This window comes from Curcuma longa, chromosome 16 (assembly GCF_044706935.1).
Source record: "Curcuma longa cultivar G26 ecotype Majalengka, Jawa Barat chromosome 16, ITB_CL_G26_1.1, whole genome shotgun sequence".
NCBI classification, from domain to species: domain Eukaryota; kingdom Viridiplantae; phylum Streptophyta; class Magnoliopsida; order Zingiberales; family Zingiberaceae; genus Curcuma; species Curcuma longa.
Window position 1 is genome coordinate 2,781,312 of NC_133876.1, and position 17,854 is coordinate 2,799,165.

General features: G+C 38.6%; 1 protein-coding gene across 1 annotated transcript in view; it reads left to right on the plus strand.

Annotated features, from left to right (window-relative positions):
* Positions 1 to 17,633, plus strand: part of LOC141847571 (beta-glucosidase 24-like) — a 37,455-nt gene extending 19,822 nt beyond the window's left edge. Inside the window, exons 4-9 of the mRNA XM_074735631.1 lie at positions 4,580 to 4,695; positions 4,811 to 5,028; positions 5,193 to 5,224; positions 16,502 to 16,604; positions 16,700 to 16,808; positions 17,347 to 17,633. Of these exons, the coding sequence (XP_074591732.1) occupies positions 4,580 to 4,695; positions 4,811 to 5,028; positions 5,193 to 5,224; positions 16,502 to 16,604; positions 16,700 to 16,808; positions 17,347 to 17,515 (747 nt within the window). The 3' untranslated portion in view covers positions 17,516 to 17,633. The remainder of the gene's footprint in view (positions 1 to 4,579; positions 4,696 to 4,810; positions 5,029 to 5,192; positions 5,225 to 16,501; positions 16,605 to 16,699; positions 16,809 to 17,346) is intronic.
* Positions 17,634 to 17,854: the final 221 nt, after the last annotated feature.

Sequence of the window (17,854 nt, forward strand, 5' to 3'; positions counted from 1 at the left end):
GTCTTGACTATACACTAGTACACTCAGTGTGTATTGAGCAGGACCATCTGAGGATGGTTCGATTTATACTGACTATATAATCGAACTAAACCTCTGTTGCTATGAATGTACATGCTCTTAATCCCTATATAATAACAATCACATGTACTTAGTATATACTTCCTTGATTCATCAAAGGGTGAGATTTAGAGTGATAGATCAAAAGGCCTGATGAGTTGGGAAATAGTATTATGTACATGGTGTGTTGTTGATTATAGAAGGAAACTGTGTCCTATAATCTAGGCAAATGATGTCCCCTTGAGGAGCTCATAAAGGATTATCATGTAAACCCTGCAGGTGGACTCAGATCCGCATGATAACAAAGGATGAGTGGTACTACTCTCGGAAACAGAAGTTAATTAAATTCGAGTTGTCAGTAACTCATTTAATTAACGGGCATACGATATCTTAAACACATAGAGATTAATGTACTTATAGTAAGAAGGAGCCCATACTATAATATGAGATTGGTGCGGTAGTGCAATAATAACTCTCTAGTGGAATGAGTTATTATTGATGGGCTTGAAGTTGGGTGTTCAGGGAGAACACAGGAAGCTCAAGTCCATCAGGAGGCCAAAACCAATTTCTCCTCTAGGTCCCTGCTGTAGTCTTTGGATAAAACCTCGTATCCACATAAGAAAATTATATGAAATTTCGGATAGGAAATTTTAAGAATTTCTAAAATTATTTTTTTGGAGAAAAATTTTGTTAAGAAATTCTGATTAAAATTTCTGTTACGAAATTATTAATTTTCTTCCGCAAGAGAAAATTAATTATGATTTTTCTAATCAAATCGGGATGAGATTTGATTTGATTAGAATCAAATCTGGATGAGATTTGATTTGATTAGAATCATAATTTTATCTCTTCCGCAGACAAAATTGGTTATGATTTTTCTAATCAAATCTGGATAAGAAGATTTGATTTGATTATAATCATACCAAATTTTGTGAGATGACATAACTATATAAAGGGGGATTTAGGGGAGGCAAAAGAACACACAACAAAAGGTTTCTCCTCCCCTCTAGGGCCGGCCAAGGAGAATCAAAGCAAATTTTTTTTTGCCTTCCGCCGCCCACCCTCCTTCTTCTCTTCTCTTCTTTTGTGGCCGGCAATCCAAGCCCTCCCTTCCTTTAGGGCCGGCGGCCAACAACAAGAAGGAGGAGAAGAGAAAACTAGAAGGAAGAAGAGCTTGCTTCATTGCTTGCATTCTTGCCATCGGAGAGAAGAGACTTGGTGGAATCATCTCGAAGGATCGTTGTCCACACAACGTTCGAGAAGAGGAGAGGATATACAGCAGAAGATCGAGAGGTCTTCAACTCCTTCTAGACATCCCGTTAAGAAAAGGTATAATTTAATGTTTCCGCTATAATTAAATTATTCCTTTTATCTCGGATCCTGTAAACCAAACACAAGAGCCCAATGATCTAAATGCGTTGATCAAACCTTGGTTTGATTAACTATGAGGGCAACTTGAAATCGTTTCTGAAAAATTTTTGTTCTGCAAGAATTCACCGGAATGGTTTTTCAAGACTTTCCCATCAGATCTTTCCTTATCTAACCCCACTAGGACTTTCACTATTAAGTTCCCAAGCAAAACTTCTACTGCCTAGGACTTCCATTATTTGGTTCCAACCAGGACTTCTACTGGCTAGTCCCTTTAGGACTTCTATTGTCTGATTCCCAATCAAGTCTTTCTTTTGCCTAATCATACTAGGACTTATACTACCTAGTCCCACTAGGACTTGCACTACCTAGTCCCACTAGGTCTTTCCACCAACCTGCCAAGTATCTGATCATACTTGAACTTCTCATTCACTTCCAAGCTTCATGTCAACTTTAACTTGCTTGGATTTTACACTCATCTCGATTAACTGTGATCAAGTTATTTGACCACCCTACCAAATTTCCTTAAACATATTGGTAGAATCAAACCATTAAAACTCTAGAGGTCGATTGCACCAACAATCTCTCCCTTTTTTATGTTCGATAATATGTTTAAGTTAGGCTAAATTACTTAGCCTAAAATTTAGGTCTTATGCCAAATTAGAGAAACTAGGATTTCTAACTTAAATCCTTTTTTCTCCCCCTTTAACATACATAAAAAGGAATTTAATTCCTAAGATCTCCCTTATGTGTTGCACTAACAATAGTGTTTTCCTTAGTCAAAAATTAACCCTTACCTTTCTTGAAAGACCTTTTTTTTAAAGTCATTTTAAAATTTTTTAAAAATATTTTTGCACGTATCTCAAAAATATTTGAAAATTTTGTAAGGCAAGATTTTTGAATCATATTTTCAAATTATTTTGTAAATATTTTTTTTGAAAATTCAAGTATTTTTCCCAAAAAGATAGGCATTTGTGAAGTACGAGAATTGTTTTAAAAAATTTTGAAAGAGAAGGATAATTTAAAAAATATTTTGAAAGAGAAGAAAACATATATTTTGAAAGGCATTTTTCAAAATTATTTTAATAAAAATTTTCAAATAAATTTTTTAAATTTGTTTCTAACTTAATTCATTTAAAAACTTGATCTTTCAAGAGAACCTTCTCATTAACTTGACACTTCTTAGGACATCCTCGTTAACCACAAGGAAGACATATCTAAGTGTCTAAGGGTTTAGGAGATTAGGTTGAGATCCATATTGTTGTAGGGTATAAATTTGACTACAAAAATTATATTGCTAATTTTTTATTTATTTTTGTATTTGGATAGCGTACATTTCTCTTTTAATTTGGTGATAATGTGGTGTATCCTTACTCCTATGTTATCATAAAGTGGGGTACATTCATATCTGCCCAAGCTTTGTGTATCTCTTTACCCAAGTCTCCTGATAATTTACTCGACAACCTTTCTCCTAAGGTGGGATTACAGTAATTTCCTGAGATTGTGATAAGTGCCAAAAAATAGTTACAAAAAGGCTTGAGCTAGTTCCAACTAAAGAGTTGGAGTTGTTCCAAGTCTATCATGACTTCTTTCTGCCTTAAGTCAAGTCTAGTGTTAGCATCCTTAGCCGTTAATAGCTTATGAATGTATAACAAAAGCTTAGAATGTTGTTTCCTTGAGATGCTATTCTAGGTATTTCATTTGGGAATTTTATCTTAAAAGCTTCCCAGGCTACTTTGGCTACATCTTCTAAGCAGTTTTCTCTAACTCAAATCATAACTTTGCCAGTTTCAATATCAAGTTGATGCTTAGCTTGATAGTCTGTTTTGACTGAGATAATTTATTGTTCTAAGTGTGTGTCATATAACTAAGGATCACACTTAGTTATATTAAGACTGAATCTTTTTCAAAGAAAGTGATCTTTGGTGACCTCCTGTTTCCTATTGTCCTAAGTAAAGGATTATTTTTGGTGTAAGGAGTTCTTTTCTAGGAGGATGACCTTATCCATAATCCATTGTTCTCATAGAACTCTCTGGATATTGAACTTCAAAAGGTTGTCGAGAAGTAGCTAAGGATTTTGCTGTATTCATCAGATTAACTTTTTCCTCTTATTTAAGTTTTCGAGCAATGGGATTTCTTTATTCATCAAAGTATAATTCTCAACCCTCCTCAAGTTTTTGGCATTTCTTATCGAACTATTCTAATTTTGCTAAGTCTTCTTGAAAAGAATAAGTTTTAGTTGTCTTGAAAATTATATATCTAGTGGATAGCTTGTTTAAGTCTTTAGTTAAGTTTTCCACACTTTCTTTTCACTCTGTGGACTGAAGTGTCTTTTGTATTTGGGTTTCTATTAGAAATAATTTATTTTCTATAAGTATTATTCGGTGGTAAAGTGAAGTTAACAAGGCTATTATAGTGTTGTTTTTATAGTCAATAGTCAAACCAGATATTGAGTGATATTAGGAGCATCTTTTATAGATTTTTGTACAAGAGGCTATACTCGATAGTCAAACCAGATATTGAGTGATTAACTCAATATGTTTTAGTGGATTTTATTTTTGGGATGACTACACTAAAGCAATAAAGATCATGGAGTAGAAGAGATCTTTGAACCACATTAGACCCATTGTTATCATCGTTTGATCTTTTCATTTTTGCACTTTATTTTCACTTCATAACTTAGTGCACACGTAGATGTTGAATCAAGGAAAATTTTAGGTATCTTTTCATCCCCAAGACCCCCATTTTGACCCTACTCATAACCCATTCAAAGACACAAATTTACCCAAAATTAAGTTTAATATTTACTCTAGCTTAACAAAATTTATTTTAATTAAAAACCAACCTAAACCCAACTCCACCCACCAAGATTATCATTATCTTTAAAATCAAACTTGCTCGACTCAAATTCAATTATTCTTAAAAGTAATGCTCATAAACACTATCAATCATTCTAATAGTTAACTAGATTGTCCCCACATACATTCACTACTACTTTAAATAAATTAGAAAGATGAATAAAAGTTAGTCTTGATATATCATTAGCTTTTTGTTTTCACGATATAACATTCTTTTCCTACTTTTGGATAACAATTTTATGGCATTGACCGAAAATGAAACTTAAATATTTATTTGATAATTTGTATTTATGTAGCCATTTCAGATGGGGAAAATAGGCATAACCCTCGTATCGAATTGGATGATCCCATACTCCAACTCAAAGTCCAATAGAGAGGCAACTGACAGAGCTTTAGATTTCATGTATGGATGGTGAGGTTCCATATATACGCTTCTTCAAATCCCATAATAAGTCAAATTTGCTTAATGAATATTGTATACATATTTTAAATTTTGTTTTCTTTTTTCTGCTCCAATTAATGTAAAGGTTCATGGATCCATTGACAAAAGGTGATTATCCGTTGAGCATGAGAGTAAATGTTGGAAATCGACTACCTAAATTCACCAAGAATCAATCGAGAATGGTCAAGGGATCCTATGATTTCATTGGGGTTAATTATTACACAGCAAGATATATCTATGAGCTTCCAAGGTACCATAATGTTCACAAGAGCTACAACACCGATTCATGGACCAATTCAACAGGTAGCTTACTGCTCTGCTGTGACAATGCATGCTTGTTTATATATATATATATATAATCATTTTTCCATTCCATCAAATATTTGAAATGGACCTATGCTTTTATACATAGTTAATTATATTCAAATATAATTAAAGCGCTAATATTTACTACTTATGTGAAATAGTGATGCGGAATGGAATCACAATTGGACCAAAGGTCAGTACGTATGCATTTATAATGTTTTGTGCCTCCTCGCGCGCTCATTTTGTGATGTATTTCTTCAATTGAAATTTGTTGTCTTATTGTCCTTAATTTCATCAGCTAGCTATCTAATAATGTCATAGACATACTAAGTTGTTAGATACATAGGTTGGAAAGAATATGTGTTCTTATCTATAGACGCTCACAGTTTGTGTTCTTATCTATAAGTTTTAGTACGCAACGAAAATCATAGGAACAAACTTAAATACAAGAACAAAGAAACACAAACTATATAACATGGTTCATAGTTCTCTAAATAACAACTACATACATAACTTATGATCCGTTGATAATAGATCACTCTCAGAATTCGATTATTATTATTATTATTATTATTATTATTATTATTATTATTATTATTATTATTATTTTGATACCTTCTAAAAGTAGAAAAGTCCCTTACCAGTTCCTATTCTTTCAAGACATACATGGCATAATACAAAAGTATTAACGAGAAAGATAAATAATACAAGTAAACTTTATATATATATAAAAGTTTCTTTTTCTTACTTTAGGTTGATCAAGGAAATCTTTAGAATGCAGCAGCCAAAGAAAGTCTAAGAATGTTTTTACCAAAACTCTATGAAACCTTTGATTATAAGCCTTTTCTTATGTCTAGAAGTTGTTGCCCAGTCGAGGAAATGTGAAAATAAAAAGAACTCTTTGTTTGCTTGCTTTTGTGTGGTCATTATAAATTGCACATGAGGGCCCTTGAATGAAACAACACTCTCCCTAAAATCAAACATGAGCATTAGTTTGAAATCTCCACGATTTGAGCTTTTGTAATCTGGGTGTTAACGAGTCATGTCAGTCGAGTACTTGTTATGATCGGTTTGAGGTATTGCGCATGTTTACATGTTTCATAAATATGCACAGCGAAAGAAAAGATAATAATTAAAATTAATTATTATAATACTCGCAGCACATGCATGCAGGATGCAACATGTACATGGCATAACTGAAAATTAAAAATTTTAAAATAATAATTTATTCTAGATATACCTGTCGGATGACGCTGAGCGGGAATAATATTAATTGAGTGGCTCTGTCGGACTTCTATCGGTGATCCACATCGAGTCCTCGTTTGGACGACTTCTCAAGCCACGAGTCATATTACTATCTTCGGTATTAGCCGATGATCAGCAATTATCGATATGAAAGGAAATTCTAAAATCAAAAAACACGCAACAACATACGTCGCATTCATTTTTCGAGACTTTCTAACTATCGTTGGCAATCGTATTCCTGGTGTAGTTATGGTGGTGAACCTTTGACTACTGATCTAGGGCAAACGACCGAAATCCTTTCCGACAAAGATGGAGAAATCTCAAAAAGCACCCAAGCTTTCAGCAACGAACCCCAACGGTAACCCGGCGCACCGGCAGCAACTCCTCATTGGTGGTCGGAGGTTGGATAGCAAGGTCCTACGATGGAGGAGTAGCTTCGGGAGAAGCTACAAGCTCTTGTCCTTTCTAATCGGAGAGATCACCACCAACAGAAGAGGAAGGTTGTGCAATCTGGAAGGAGAAATCACGTACGGTGGCTCTCACGTGAATGGGAAGAGGCGCCAGTGGCACTAGGGTTTTTCTTAATTCTAAACCTAGAACCAGATAGCTCTTTTAAGGATGGAGCTTGTGATCTTCACGCGAGCAAGAATCACGATTGGGACCTAGTCGTGATTCCTTGCCTTTTGCACACAGCAGTCGATCAGAGGAGGAAGATCGTGATTCCTTGCTTCTTCTGTGCGTGTGGCGGTCGATCGACAGAGAAAGGAGAAAGGGCTAAATCGGGTTCAATCTCTAGGGTTCACTTTAGCGAACCAAACTGGTACTATAGCAAATCAAATTGATTACCTTTAGCAAATAGAGTTTAAGAGAGGTAAGGTTTAAACGGTTGTAATTAATCCTAACCCTTAGGATTTAATACCAACCGCTCATTCTTATTCGATATTACCAAGCAAGGGATTACCACGTGGACTCTATATACCTTCTCAAAAAGAGAAACATATAGTGCACACTGTCTCTTCTACCCCCGAAGAGGCACCTCATCAAAACCTCTCAAGGGAACAGGTTTGTTTTTGCACCTACCACCAATCCTTCAGCCATCACACTAATGAATGTAGACAATTAGCATAAGAGATGGAAAGAGTAATAAAAGAGAAACGTCAAGGGAAAAGAGCCTCATCTCCCTTATCGGGACCTGCTCCTTACAAATATCATAAGCAGGAGATGCCGAGAAGTCGTTCAGAAGGAGTGCAAGTGAGCCCTGTACAAAGTCGAGATGTCAGAAATTCAAGGAGACGTTCTCCCGAGCCCCCACAAGGACATCAAGTAAGACAGAGGAGAGAACCGACACACGCTACTCAAGCTCAGCCCGAGAATCCTCCTCATCGAGGCGTCATCAACATGATCTCGGGAGGATCTACGGATGGAGACTCTAATCGTGCTAGAAAAGTTCATGGGAGAAGACTGGAGAATTACGGTATTAGTGCCGGGAGAGGCAAAGCTGAAGGACCTACCATTAGCTTCGGACCGCAAGATCTGGAAGGAGTCTCTACACCTCACGATGATGCTTTAGTCATACGAGCCATAATTGCCAATTATGAGGTAGCCTGGGTTTTCGTTGATACAGGTAGCTCCGTCAACATCTTATACCAAGAAGCATTCAGTCAGATGCAGATAGAGAAATCTGATCTGAAATCTATGAGTACTGCCTTATTTGGATTTACGGGACACGAAGTACAACCGTTGGGATAGGTCAGCCTACCTCTCTCTCTAGGGCAAGAACCATTAATCCGAACTCGGAACATTATTTTCACAATAGTCGATGCCCCTTCTTCATACAATGTCATTCTCGGAAGACCTGCACTTAGTGCCTTCTAAGCCGTAGTCTCTACCTTCCACCAAAAGATAAAATTCCCGGTGGGCAATCAGGTCGGCTCGGTCAGAGGTGATCAAGCTATTTCTTTGAAGATGCTATACTGCTATGGTTCATACTGATGTTAAAAAATTAAGGAGGACTCCCTGGGAAGAAGTACATTCACTACAAGAAGGTCCTATTATCCCACCACCGCAAGCATAGGAGAAGGAGAAAGTATAGATTGTACTCGAGCTGCCTGATAGAGTTTCCCAGATATCCGCCGACCTGACACCTGAACTGAAAGTTGAGTTGATAACCTGTCTCATTCAGAATAATGATGTATTCGCATGGGCCCCTCAAGAAGTCATGGGAATATCTCCCGACCTCATGGAACATCATCTTAATGTCCTTCCGGATGCTCGACCTGTGATGCAAAAGAAGAGACATTTCGGACCTGAACAAGATAAAGTGATACAGGAAGAGATTACCAAGCTTCTAGAGGCTGGGCACATTAGAGAAGTTCAATTCCCCACTTGGTTGGCCAATGTCGTACTGATTCCAAAGATAGGAGGAAAATAGCATGTCTGTATCGATTTCCGAGATCTCAATAAGGCCTTCCCCAAGGATTGTTATCCTCTGCCATACATAGATCAATTGATGGACTCAACCTCGGGACATGACTATATATGCATGTTGGATGCTTATCAGGGATATCATTAGATACCATTAGCTCAGGAGGATCAAGAAAAGGTTAGTTTCATCACTTCGGGAGGAATTTTTTGTTATACGGTTATGCCTTTTGGATTAGATTCAAACATCAGATAGGCCGTAATGTGGAAGTATTTAGTCATCTTCTAAGCTGGATGTTGAGACATCAATCAAACCTATACACCACGTTGGAGAAGTTGGCTATGAAGCTCTATGGTTTTAACAGTACGCTAGGCTGCGCCCTTATTTTGTTTTCTCATCCGATTACAGTATTGACTAACAGACACCTTGGGACGGTTTTGAATATTAACTAATCCAGAGCATCATCAAGGGCGATTGGTCAAATGGACTACTGAGCTCGGGGAATATGATATACAGTATCAGCCGAGGACAGCTATTAAGGCACAAGCTTTAGCAGACTTCTTAACCGAGACCTCGGATGCCTATGAAACAGAAGATATGGAAAGTGTTTGTTGACGGGTCATCTACCAAGAAGGGAAGTGGAATCGGGATTCTGTTATGTTCTCCTAAAGGAGATTCACTGTCAGTGGCCATAAAACTTCACTTTAAGGCTTCTAACAACGAGGCTGAATATGAAGCATTGCTAGCAGGACTACAGGCAGCTCGGCATGTCGGGGCAACACGGGTAATAATCTGCACAGACTCTCAACTTGCTACTCAACAGATAGAGGGAACCTTCGAGATTCGTAATGACAAGCTTCGGAGGTATGCCGAAGCCTTTAGCAAGCTGAAGAGGTCTTTCTAGGAGGTTACTATTCAGAAGATACTCCGAACTGACAATCAGAAAGCCGATGAGTTGGCTCGCTTGGCTAGCAGTTTGACTAATTGGGAGCTGGAGGAGCCGGTAGTGCATGACCAGTTAATAGCTCACATTGATCAAGCCACTGAAGTGGATGAAGTTGCTGACTGGAGGATTCCTATCGTTGACTTTCTTAAAGATGGGAACTTGCCGACTGAGCCTGAACAAGCTAGGATGGTTAGGAAGCGTGCAACTTCGTTCACTTTAATAGGAGATATTTTGTATAAAAGGGCTTTCTCCCGACCTCTGCTCAAGTGTCTGGGACCCAATGAAGCTGAATATGTCATGTAAGAAATCCATCAAGGTATCTGTGGAAATCATATAGGAGGAAGAACTCTGGCACGGAAAGTGATATTAGCTGGATACTTTTGGCCTACTTTACAGAGGGATACAGCTCGGATGACTGGCACTTGTCTTAATTGTCAGAGACATCAGAATCTTCCTCATCGGCCAACAGAGCTGATGAAAGCTGCAACTATCTCTTGCCCCTTTGATCAATGGGGAATGGACATTGTAGGTCCTTTTCCACTTGGACCTAATCAGAAGAAATTTCTGTTGGTAGCTGTGGATTATTTCTCCAAATGGGTGGAAGCTGAACCATTAGCTAGGATCACTGAAGATGTTGTTTTAAAGTTTCTATGGAAAAACATCATTTGCCGATATGGAATTCCTCGCAAGCTAGTATCTGATAATGGAAGACAGTTTCAGGGAAACAAATTACAAGATTGGTGCAAAGAATTAGGAATTGTTTAAGCCTTCACCTCTGTGGCCTACCCACAAAGCAATGGACAAGCAGAAGTAGTCAACAGAGAGCTCGTCAGAGGTCTTAAAATAAAGCTAGATCAAGTACAAGGAAATTGGGTGGACGAATTACCTGGTATTCTATGGGCTTACAGAACTACTCCAAGAAACAGTACAAGGATGACCCCTTTTCACTTGGTTTATGGAGGTGAAACAGTAATACCTGTAGAGGTAGAGAGGAATCAAGCCGGGTCCTCGCTTATGGGAATGATAACAGTGACAAAAGATGCACAGAGTTGGATCTCATTACTGAAACCAGAGAACTTGCAGCTATTAGATTGGCAGCATACCAGCGAAAGATGTGCCAGAATTACAACAAGAAGGTTATACCTCGCTCCTTTCAGGTCGGAGACTTCGTCTGGAAGAAGATCAAGCCAGTAGGTGAGGTCGGAAAGCTAGAACCACAATGGGAAGGACCTTACAAAGTTATTCAGCGACTCAGCAGTGGATCCTATTACCTCAAAAATACTGACGGGAAAGAGCTCAGCAGGCCTTGGAATGCCACGCATCTTCGTCCTTATCGTATTTAAGCTTGTGTAGATTCGCTTATCCTTTTTTGTAAAAACATTTGATGGTTGGCTTAATATAAGTTTTTCTTTTCTTTCTAACCCGAGCTCGAGCTCATGAGCTCGATGACTTTGCCTTAGGCTGAAACTCATAGCTCGATGACTTTTTTACAGGCCAGAGCTCACTCAGCTCGATGACTTTGCCTTATGACAGGCTTCGAACTCCGAGCTCATAGCTCGATGACTTTGCCTTACGACAGGTAGGAGCTTTTGAACTCCAGCTCGATGACTTTGCCGAGCTCGACAGGTTGATGAACTTCGAGCTCACAGCCACGCTCGATGACTTTGCCTTATGAGAACTTCGAACTCACAGCTCGATGACTTTGCCTTACGACAGGCTCGAAACTCCGAGCCCCGAGCTCGATGACTTTGCCTTACGACAGGCCAGGAACTCCGAGCTTCGAGCTCGATGACTTTGTATGAGCACTTATGACAGGCCAAGCTCGAACTTCGAGCTCACAGCTCGATGACTTTGCCTTATGATAGGCCAGGAGCTTCCGAGCTCACAGCTCGATGACTTTGTTCCGAGCTCACAGTTCAGAACTTCGAGCTCGAGCTCGATGACTTTGCCTTATGACAGGCCGAAACTCCGCCCCGAGCTCGATGACTTCCAAGTCCCGAGCCTTACTTTGCCTTACAGGAACTCCGAGCCCCGAGCTTGATGACTTTGCCGAGCTCCGCGCTTGATGACTTTGCCTTACGACAGGCTGGAACTTCGAGCCCGTGCTCGATGACTTTGCCTTACGACATGCCGGAAGCTCCGCTGTAACGCCCGCCCTTCTGGCTCTCTAAGAGCGGGGTTACTTACTTACTTCTTACTTTACTTACATTGCTACCCTATTTAGCCATAATTTAAAATTTCTCTAACTTACGCGGAAACTTTTCTAACATGCTGAATTATTATTCATAGGAAACATGAATGCTTTTCTTTCTTTCATACTTTTCTTCTTAAACTCCTTTTTCTTTTCTTTTTATTCTTCACCAGTCGACTGCCTATAGCCTCAGTCGACTGCTCAGTCGACTGACCTATAGTTTTCACTCGACCAATCTTTCTGTGCAAATTTTTATTGGGACCAGTCGACTGCTAGGACAGCAGTCGACTGGTCAGTCGACTGTGACTCGACTGGCACTCGACTGATCTTTCTGTGAAGTTCGAAATCAAGCATCAGTCGACTGATATCTGTACCAGTCGACTGGTATCAGGATTTCAGAACTTCTACAGCTTCCTACATGAATCTAACCCTATTTAAACATCCAACTATTAGTTCTAAAATAATTTAAAGCATTTCTAGCTATGATGGCATGCATAGGATTGTAAATGAAATTCTTAAACTCGTTAAAACTAATCTAGACACAAGTATCAAATCCTACATTTCATATGACAAGAGTATCAAAATTAGCAATGTCGAAAACAGATCATGCATTGATTCATTTCATGGTTTTGTAATTACATGCATATTTATTGGAAAGACATGGACTCACAATATATCGCTAATACTAACCAGAGCTAAACTTATTGTTTATTAGCAATGGACATACCAAATAGCAATTTAATGAATGAAACTAATAACTCACAAACTCTTCTTAACAATGCATGGAATGTAAAATCTCTAAGTTTACTTAGCAAGTTAAAGTCATAAGTTGCTCTTAAGCAATTTCCCAAGGACTTTCCATAGTCCAAACATCACACACGCCATCATGCATCCCCTTGTCGCCTTCCTTCATATAAGCTTTCCTTTTCCTTTATCTGCAGTAAGAGGAAATGCAACTATAAGCGGATATGCTTAGTAAGTACTATCTAGCTCACAAAACTAATATGTGCATAAATACGAAACTTCTAAAACTTCATGCTCATGATAAGAAACTTTGCATGCTCTTTGAAATAGTTTTTCATGCTTGGAAACTCTTAAAACTGGAAACATGTGATCTTTCATGCTCATGCTACATTATCATGCAAATACTAGCATTTCTCATTTTATAAACATGCAATTGCGATGATAAACATTCTTGATTCATACTTGCTAAAACTTGAACTTTATGCAACTTGCTTTATTCATATAACTTGAATACATATAACTTATACTTCAACACCCTACGATAGACCGAAACTTCGAGCTTCGCACTCAATGACTTTGCCTTACGACAGGTCAGAACTCTGAGCTTAGCGCTCGATAACTTTGTCTTACAACAGGCCGAAACTCTGAGCTCTGTGCTCGATGACTTTGCCTTACGACAGGTCAGAACTCCGAGCTTTGTGCTCGATGACTTTGCCTTACGACAGACCGGAACTCCGAGCTCCGCGCTCGATGACTTTGCCTTATGACAGGTCGAAACTCCAAGCTCAGCGCTCGATGAATTTGCCTTACAACAGGCCAGAACTCCAAACTCCAAGCTCCAAGCTCGAAGACCTGACCCTCAATTCGGCACACTCTGGTACGTCCCGAGTTAAGGTGCAGGTACATACATTATACATTCATAAAGATATCTTTCTAAGTTCTCCTTTGTGTACAATTTTCATTTAAACTTTATACAAACCTTGTACATAGCACAACTGGCACACATAAGTCTTCGAGGTAGAAAGAATAGATCAAAGTCTACGCAAGGGGCTGAAATTTGACTAATAGGTACTCAAAACCATAATACACCAAGGGGAAACGATGCCTGTGCATAAGATAATAGTCACTACAAATACTAAGTTTGCAACTGATACAAGACAAACTAAGTTCTAGAAAGGGAAACGTAAGGCAATATCACATTCTTCAAATAGGAAAATGAGAAAACTTACTTAAGGGAGCATCCAACGGGATAGTGTTGGGACTCAGGCTAGCTCGGAATAGAAGGGCTTCATTAGACACCAAGACATTCACATGAAATTTGAGGCCAGACAAGATTTCTGCAGTGGTTAGAAAGGTAGAATCCAACCTATACTGACCTAAACTTGGTAGGGGAAGTAGCTCGGGGCGCCAAGAGGTCGGCCAAGTATAGGGTTGAGGAGGCTTTAGGAAAAAGTATCTATTTTTCCAACCTTTGTGGGAGGTCGGGTACTTACCTAGGAAATTATAACTAGGATTGGCAGCTAAGTAAATAACGCTCTCCTCTCCCTTTTTAGGAAAAAAGAAGTAATGGAAGGTAGCAGAGTAAAGAGGAATCTGATAAATTTGAAAGATAATGGAGGCACGACAAGCTAAACGGTAGAAGTTCAGGGCCAATTGGGACAATGAGAACTGGAAATAAGTGGCTAAGTTTTGGAGAAATGGTGGTAAGGAAAATCGTAGACCTCCTTCTAACTGTCCCTGAAAAAAGGTTACATAACCCGGAGGAGGCTCATGAGGTTGTTGGTCACGAGTGGGAAGCCTAATCTCGTGATCAAGGGGAATGTCAAACTGCGCCCTAATCAATATTTCATCATCTATAGTTGACAAAGAGGACCCTTGGGTCTCATACCACGGAACAGGTGCAGCCATCGGGGGGAGCAAAAAAATAAGTTTAGGACGGAAGGCTAGGGCAGAACGCAGGACCTAAAACCTTGCTAAGTAGGCGAACGGGGTGAAAGCAACGAAGCTAGGAAGGCGACGAATCCAGTACCTAAAGTTCACTGAACAACGAAGAAGACAAAAAGGAGGGCATGTGGGAGGATGAAACTTACTGAAAGAGAGCGAAGAAGCTGGGGGGAGAAGGCGGAGAGCAGAATCGCACTGAGCGCGGAGTTAGGGTTTAAGCGTCAGGGACGAAAGAAGAAGGAATTTCAAATAACGAGGTAAAACTAAATTGGCCTTCATATCCTGACCGTTGAAAATAAGATCAAGGGATGAAGCAAGAGGATGAATAAATTAGAGAAGCATAGGGAAATCGGAGTTTATTTGAGGCTAAATAAAGCTAACCTTGTTAAGTATAACGAATTAAAAGGCGGGTATAACTCAAGTCCAGTCAGTCAGACTTCGCCTCCTTCAACTAAACTAGGTCGGAAGGCTTATGATCCGATATGGATATTTAGAGATGACGTGGAGGTCGGGTACGAAGGGAGAAGGGAAAAAGGAGTAAGGGTATAATTTAGGACATCCCGACCTCTTTCTCTGAACTTGGTGCACTTCTCGTAAAGATCTACCGAGCTCTCTCTAATCTCGTTCTGTCTCTTCAAACATGCATCGAGCTCCTGCCCTAACCCTTACACACCCCCGGTATCACATGTCGACCTCATGACTTGGTCCTGGCATCACCTGCCGACCTCAAGACTTAGTCCCGGCATCACCTGTCGACCTCATGACTTGGTCCTTGTATCACATGCCGACCTCATGACTTGGTCCCGGCATCACCTGCCGACCTCATGACTTAGTCTCAGCATCACCTATCGACCATGACTTGGGTCTTGGTGACATCACCTGCCGACCTCATGACTTAGTCCAAGCATCATGTGTCGACCTCATGATCGGCATCACCTGCTAACCTCAACTTGGTCCCTGCATACGCAGACTCAGTTGAGACTCTGCCGGCACGCGACATTTATTGAAGACTTGGCCGTTTCGTCTAATCCGGAGAAAATAGAACCAATTCCTTCGCAAAAGCAAGAACGATACAGATAAACAGACAAAGTTCTTCTAAAAAGTAGAACAGGTGTGAAAGAATACTTCTCAAGCGGTTACAAATATCTCAGAGATTAACTGTTATAAAAAGGTAACTCATGCCCATGGGATACAGGTACGCACACATATTTACCCTAATTTCCTCAAGCCTTAAAATTCCTTGCGTCTAACTCTAACTTGAGACATCAGAGTGACTTGCCGAGATCCAACCCTGGCATCATTCTAATCCTCTTCTTTTTGAATGCTTTTTAGGACTTCTCTTCTCTTTGAACGATTCTTTTGGAGGAGCGTGCATGTCGACTTAACCTTAAACCAGTGTTTGTACCATCCACGATGTATCGGCCGGAACACTAATAATATAATAGCATAGGAAGGGATTCAAGTAGATGCAAGTAGCTAGCTAAGGTGGTCATTGGTAAGAGGAGAGAAACATGTGCATGGTAGATAGTAGTCCCTTGGTGCGTGTGTGCAAAGCGTGCATGGTGGTTGGCAAACAACGACATAATTAAGAGGCTCGATCGCCATAGGAAACGGCCGGAGGGAATGAAATGAAAGAAAGGAAGAGATAACAAGCTAGGCTACTATGCTACTACAGAAGAGAAGAGGGGAGGAAGAAAGAGAGAGAAGAAAGGGAGCGAGGTGGGTCAAGGCAATAGTAGTCGTTCTTGATCCTACCAGTACTAGCAACATTAATTGATGGTCACCAGCACAACAAAGACAATTCAACTTCAATTTGATTCCTGAAAATTATCCAAGTCATCTAAGCTTAATTGTATTGAAGCTTAAATTTTTTGGTTCGACTTAAATAGTCATCCAAGTCAAATTACCTTTTTCTCTACTTGAAAATTTGTCGTTAGATCATACTAGCTAGCAACTGAAGTTTTCAAAACAATTGCAGGCAGCTTCACCTTGGTTGTACATCTATCCAAGAGGTATAAAGGATCTCTTACTCTACACAAAGACTAAATACAACAATCCCCTAATCTATGTCACTGAAAATGGTAATTAAGATATGACAACTTTTTTATCGAGCACATACATAGTCAAGTGCTAATAGTATATCTATATATTACTTAAACTTTAGCAAAACTTTCAGGAGTCAGTGAAATCAACAATGCTACATCATCACTTGAAGAAGCTTTAAAGGACAATTTGAGAGTAGACTTCCACCGACGACACATTTCATATGTCTTAGAAGCTATCAGGTACATAGACTAAACCTTTTATGAGATCAAATTACACTATGTTGATTTTTTTTTAATCTAGATATCCAGCTCTATGTTGATGTTTTTATTGAACATTCTATTGGTGGTGTAACATTTCTTGTAATTAAATAAATGTTTGCAAAACTAATAAATACACAATAACATTCTTTATATATATGATTATCTTATAACTGCTTTGCATAATTAGATTGGAAAATTATTTAAAATATTAAATAGACAGACTAATACAATCAACATGCAAAATATTAAGATAGATATGTATTTGAGAGAAAAATCATCATAGTCTCCAATGTTGAAAAGTGTAATATTTAGGTCACACTAGCAACATAAATCATATGTATTTTAGAGTTAAACAATTAACAAGAATAAAAATTAATATATATTATTCAAATTCCAATAGCTGAAACATATAATTACTATATATTTTTTCTAGTTATATTCATCACTCAACTTCATATCATAATTTGGAATTTGGTAACTAATTAAATTGTATTGTGTATTGTTTTTTTTTTGTCAGAGAAGGAGTCAATGTAAAAGGATATTTTGCATGGTCATTGTTGGACAATTTTGAATGGATTGATGGGTACACTATTCGATTTGGAATCAACTATGTTAACTACAATGACAACTTGAAGAGATTCCGCAAGAGTTCATCCTATTGGTTTCAGAAACTCCTCACCAGTTAATTATTTTTTTCTCTGTCTCAGTTAGTTGTATGCTAGCTTAGTAATAAAATGCATGAAGCATCTAATGAGAATACAACTTATATATACAAAACCACACAAATATGAATAATTGTGTATGCCGGATATATATGTGTCTGTTTTCATGAAAGACTCTTTATATGCATACAATTGCTATATCTCATTTTAGAAAAAAAAAAAATAAATTTACCTTCTATACTCTTATTTTTTTGAAATAATTCCTATATTTTTAGTATTGTCGAAATGCCCTCTATATATATTTGCATTGTTGGACGTTTCAACTCCCTCCCCCAAGCATACACCTTCCTAACTTTTATTGGT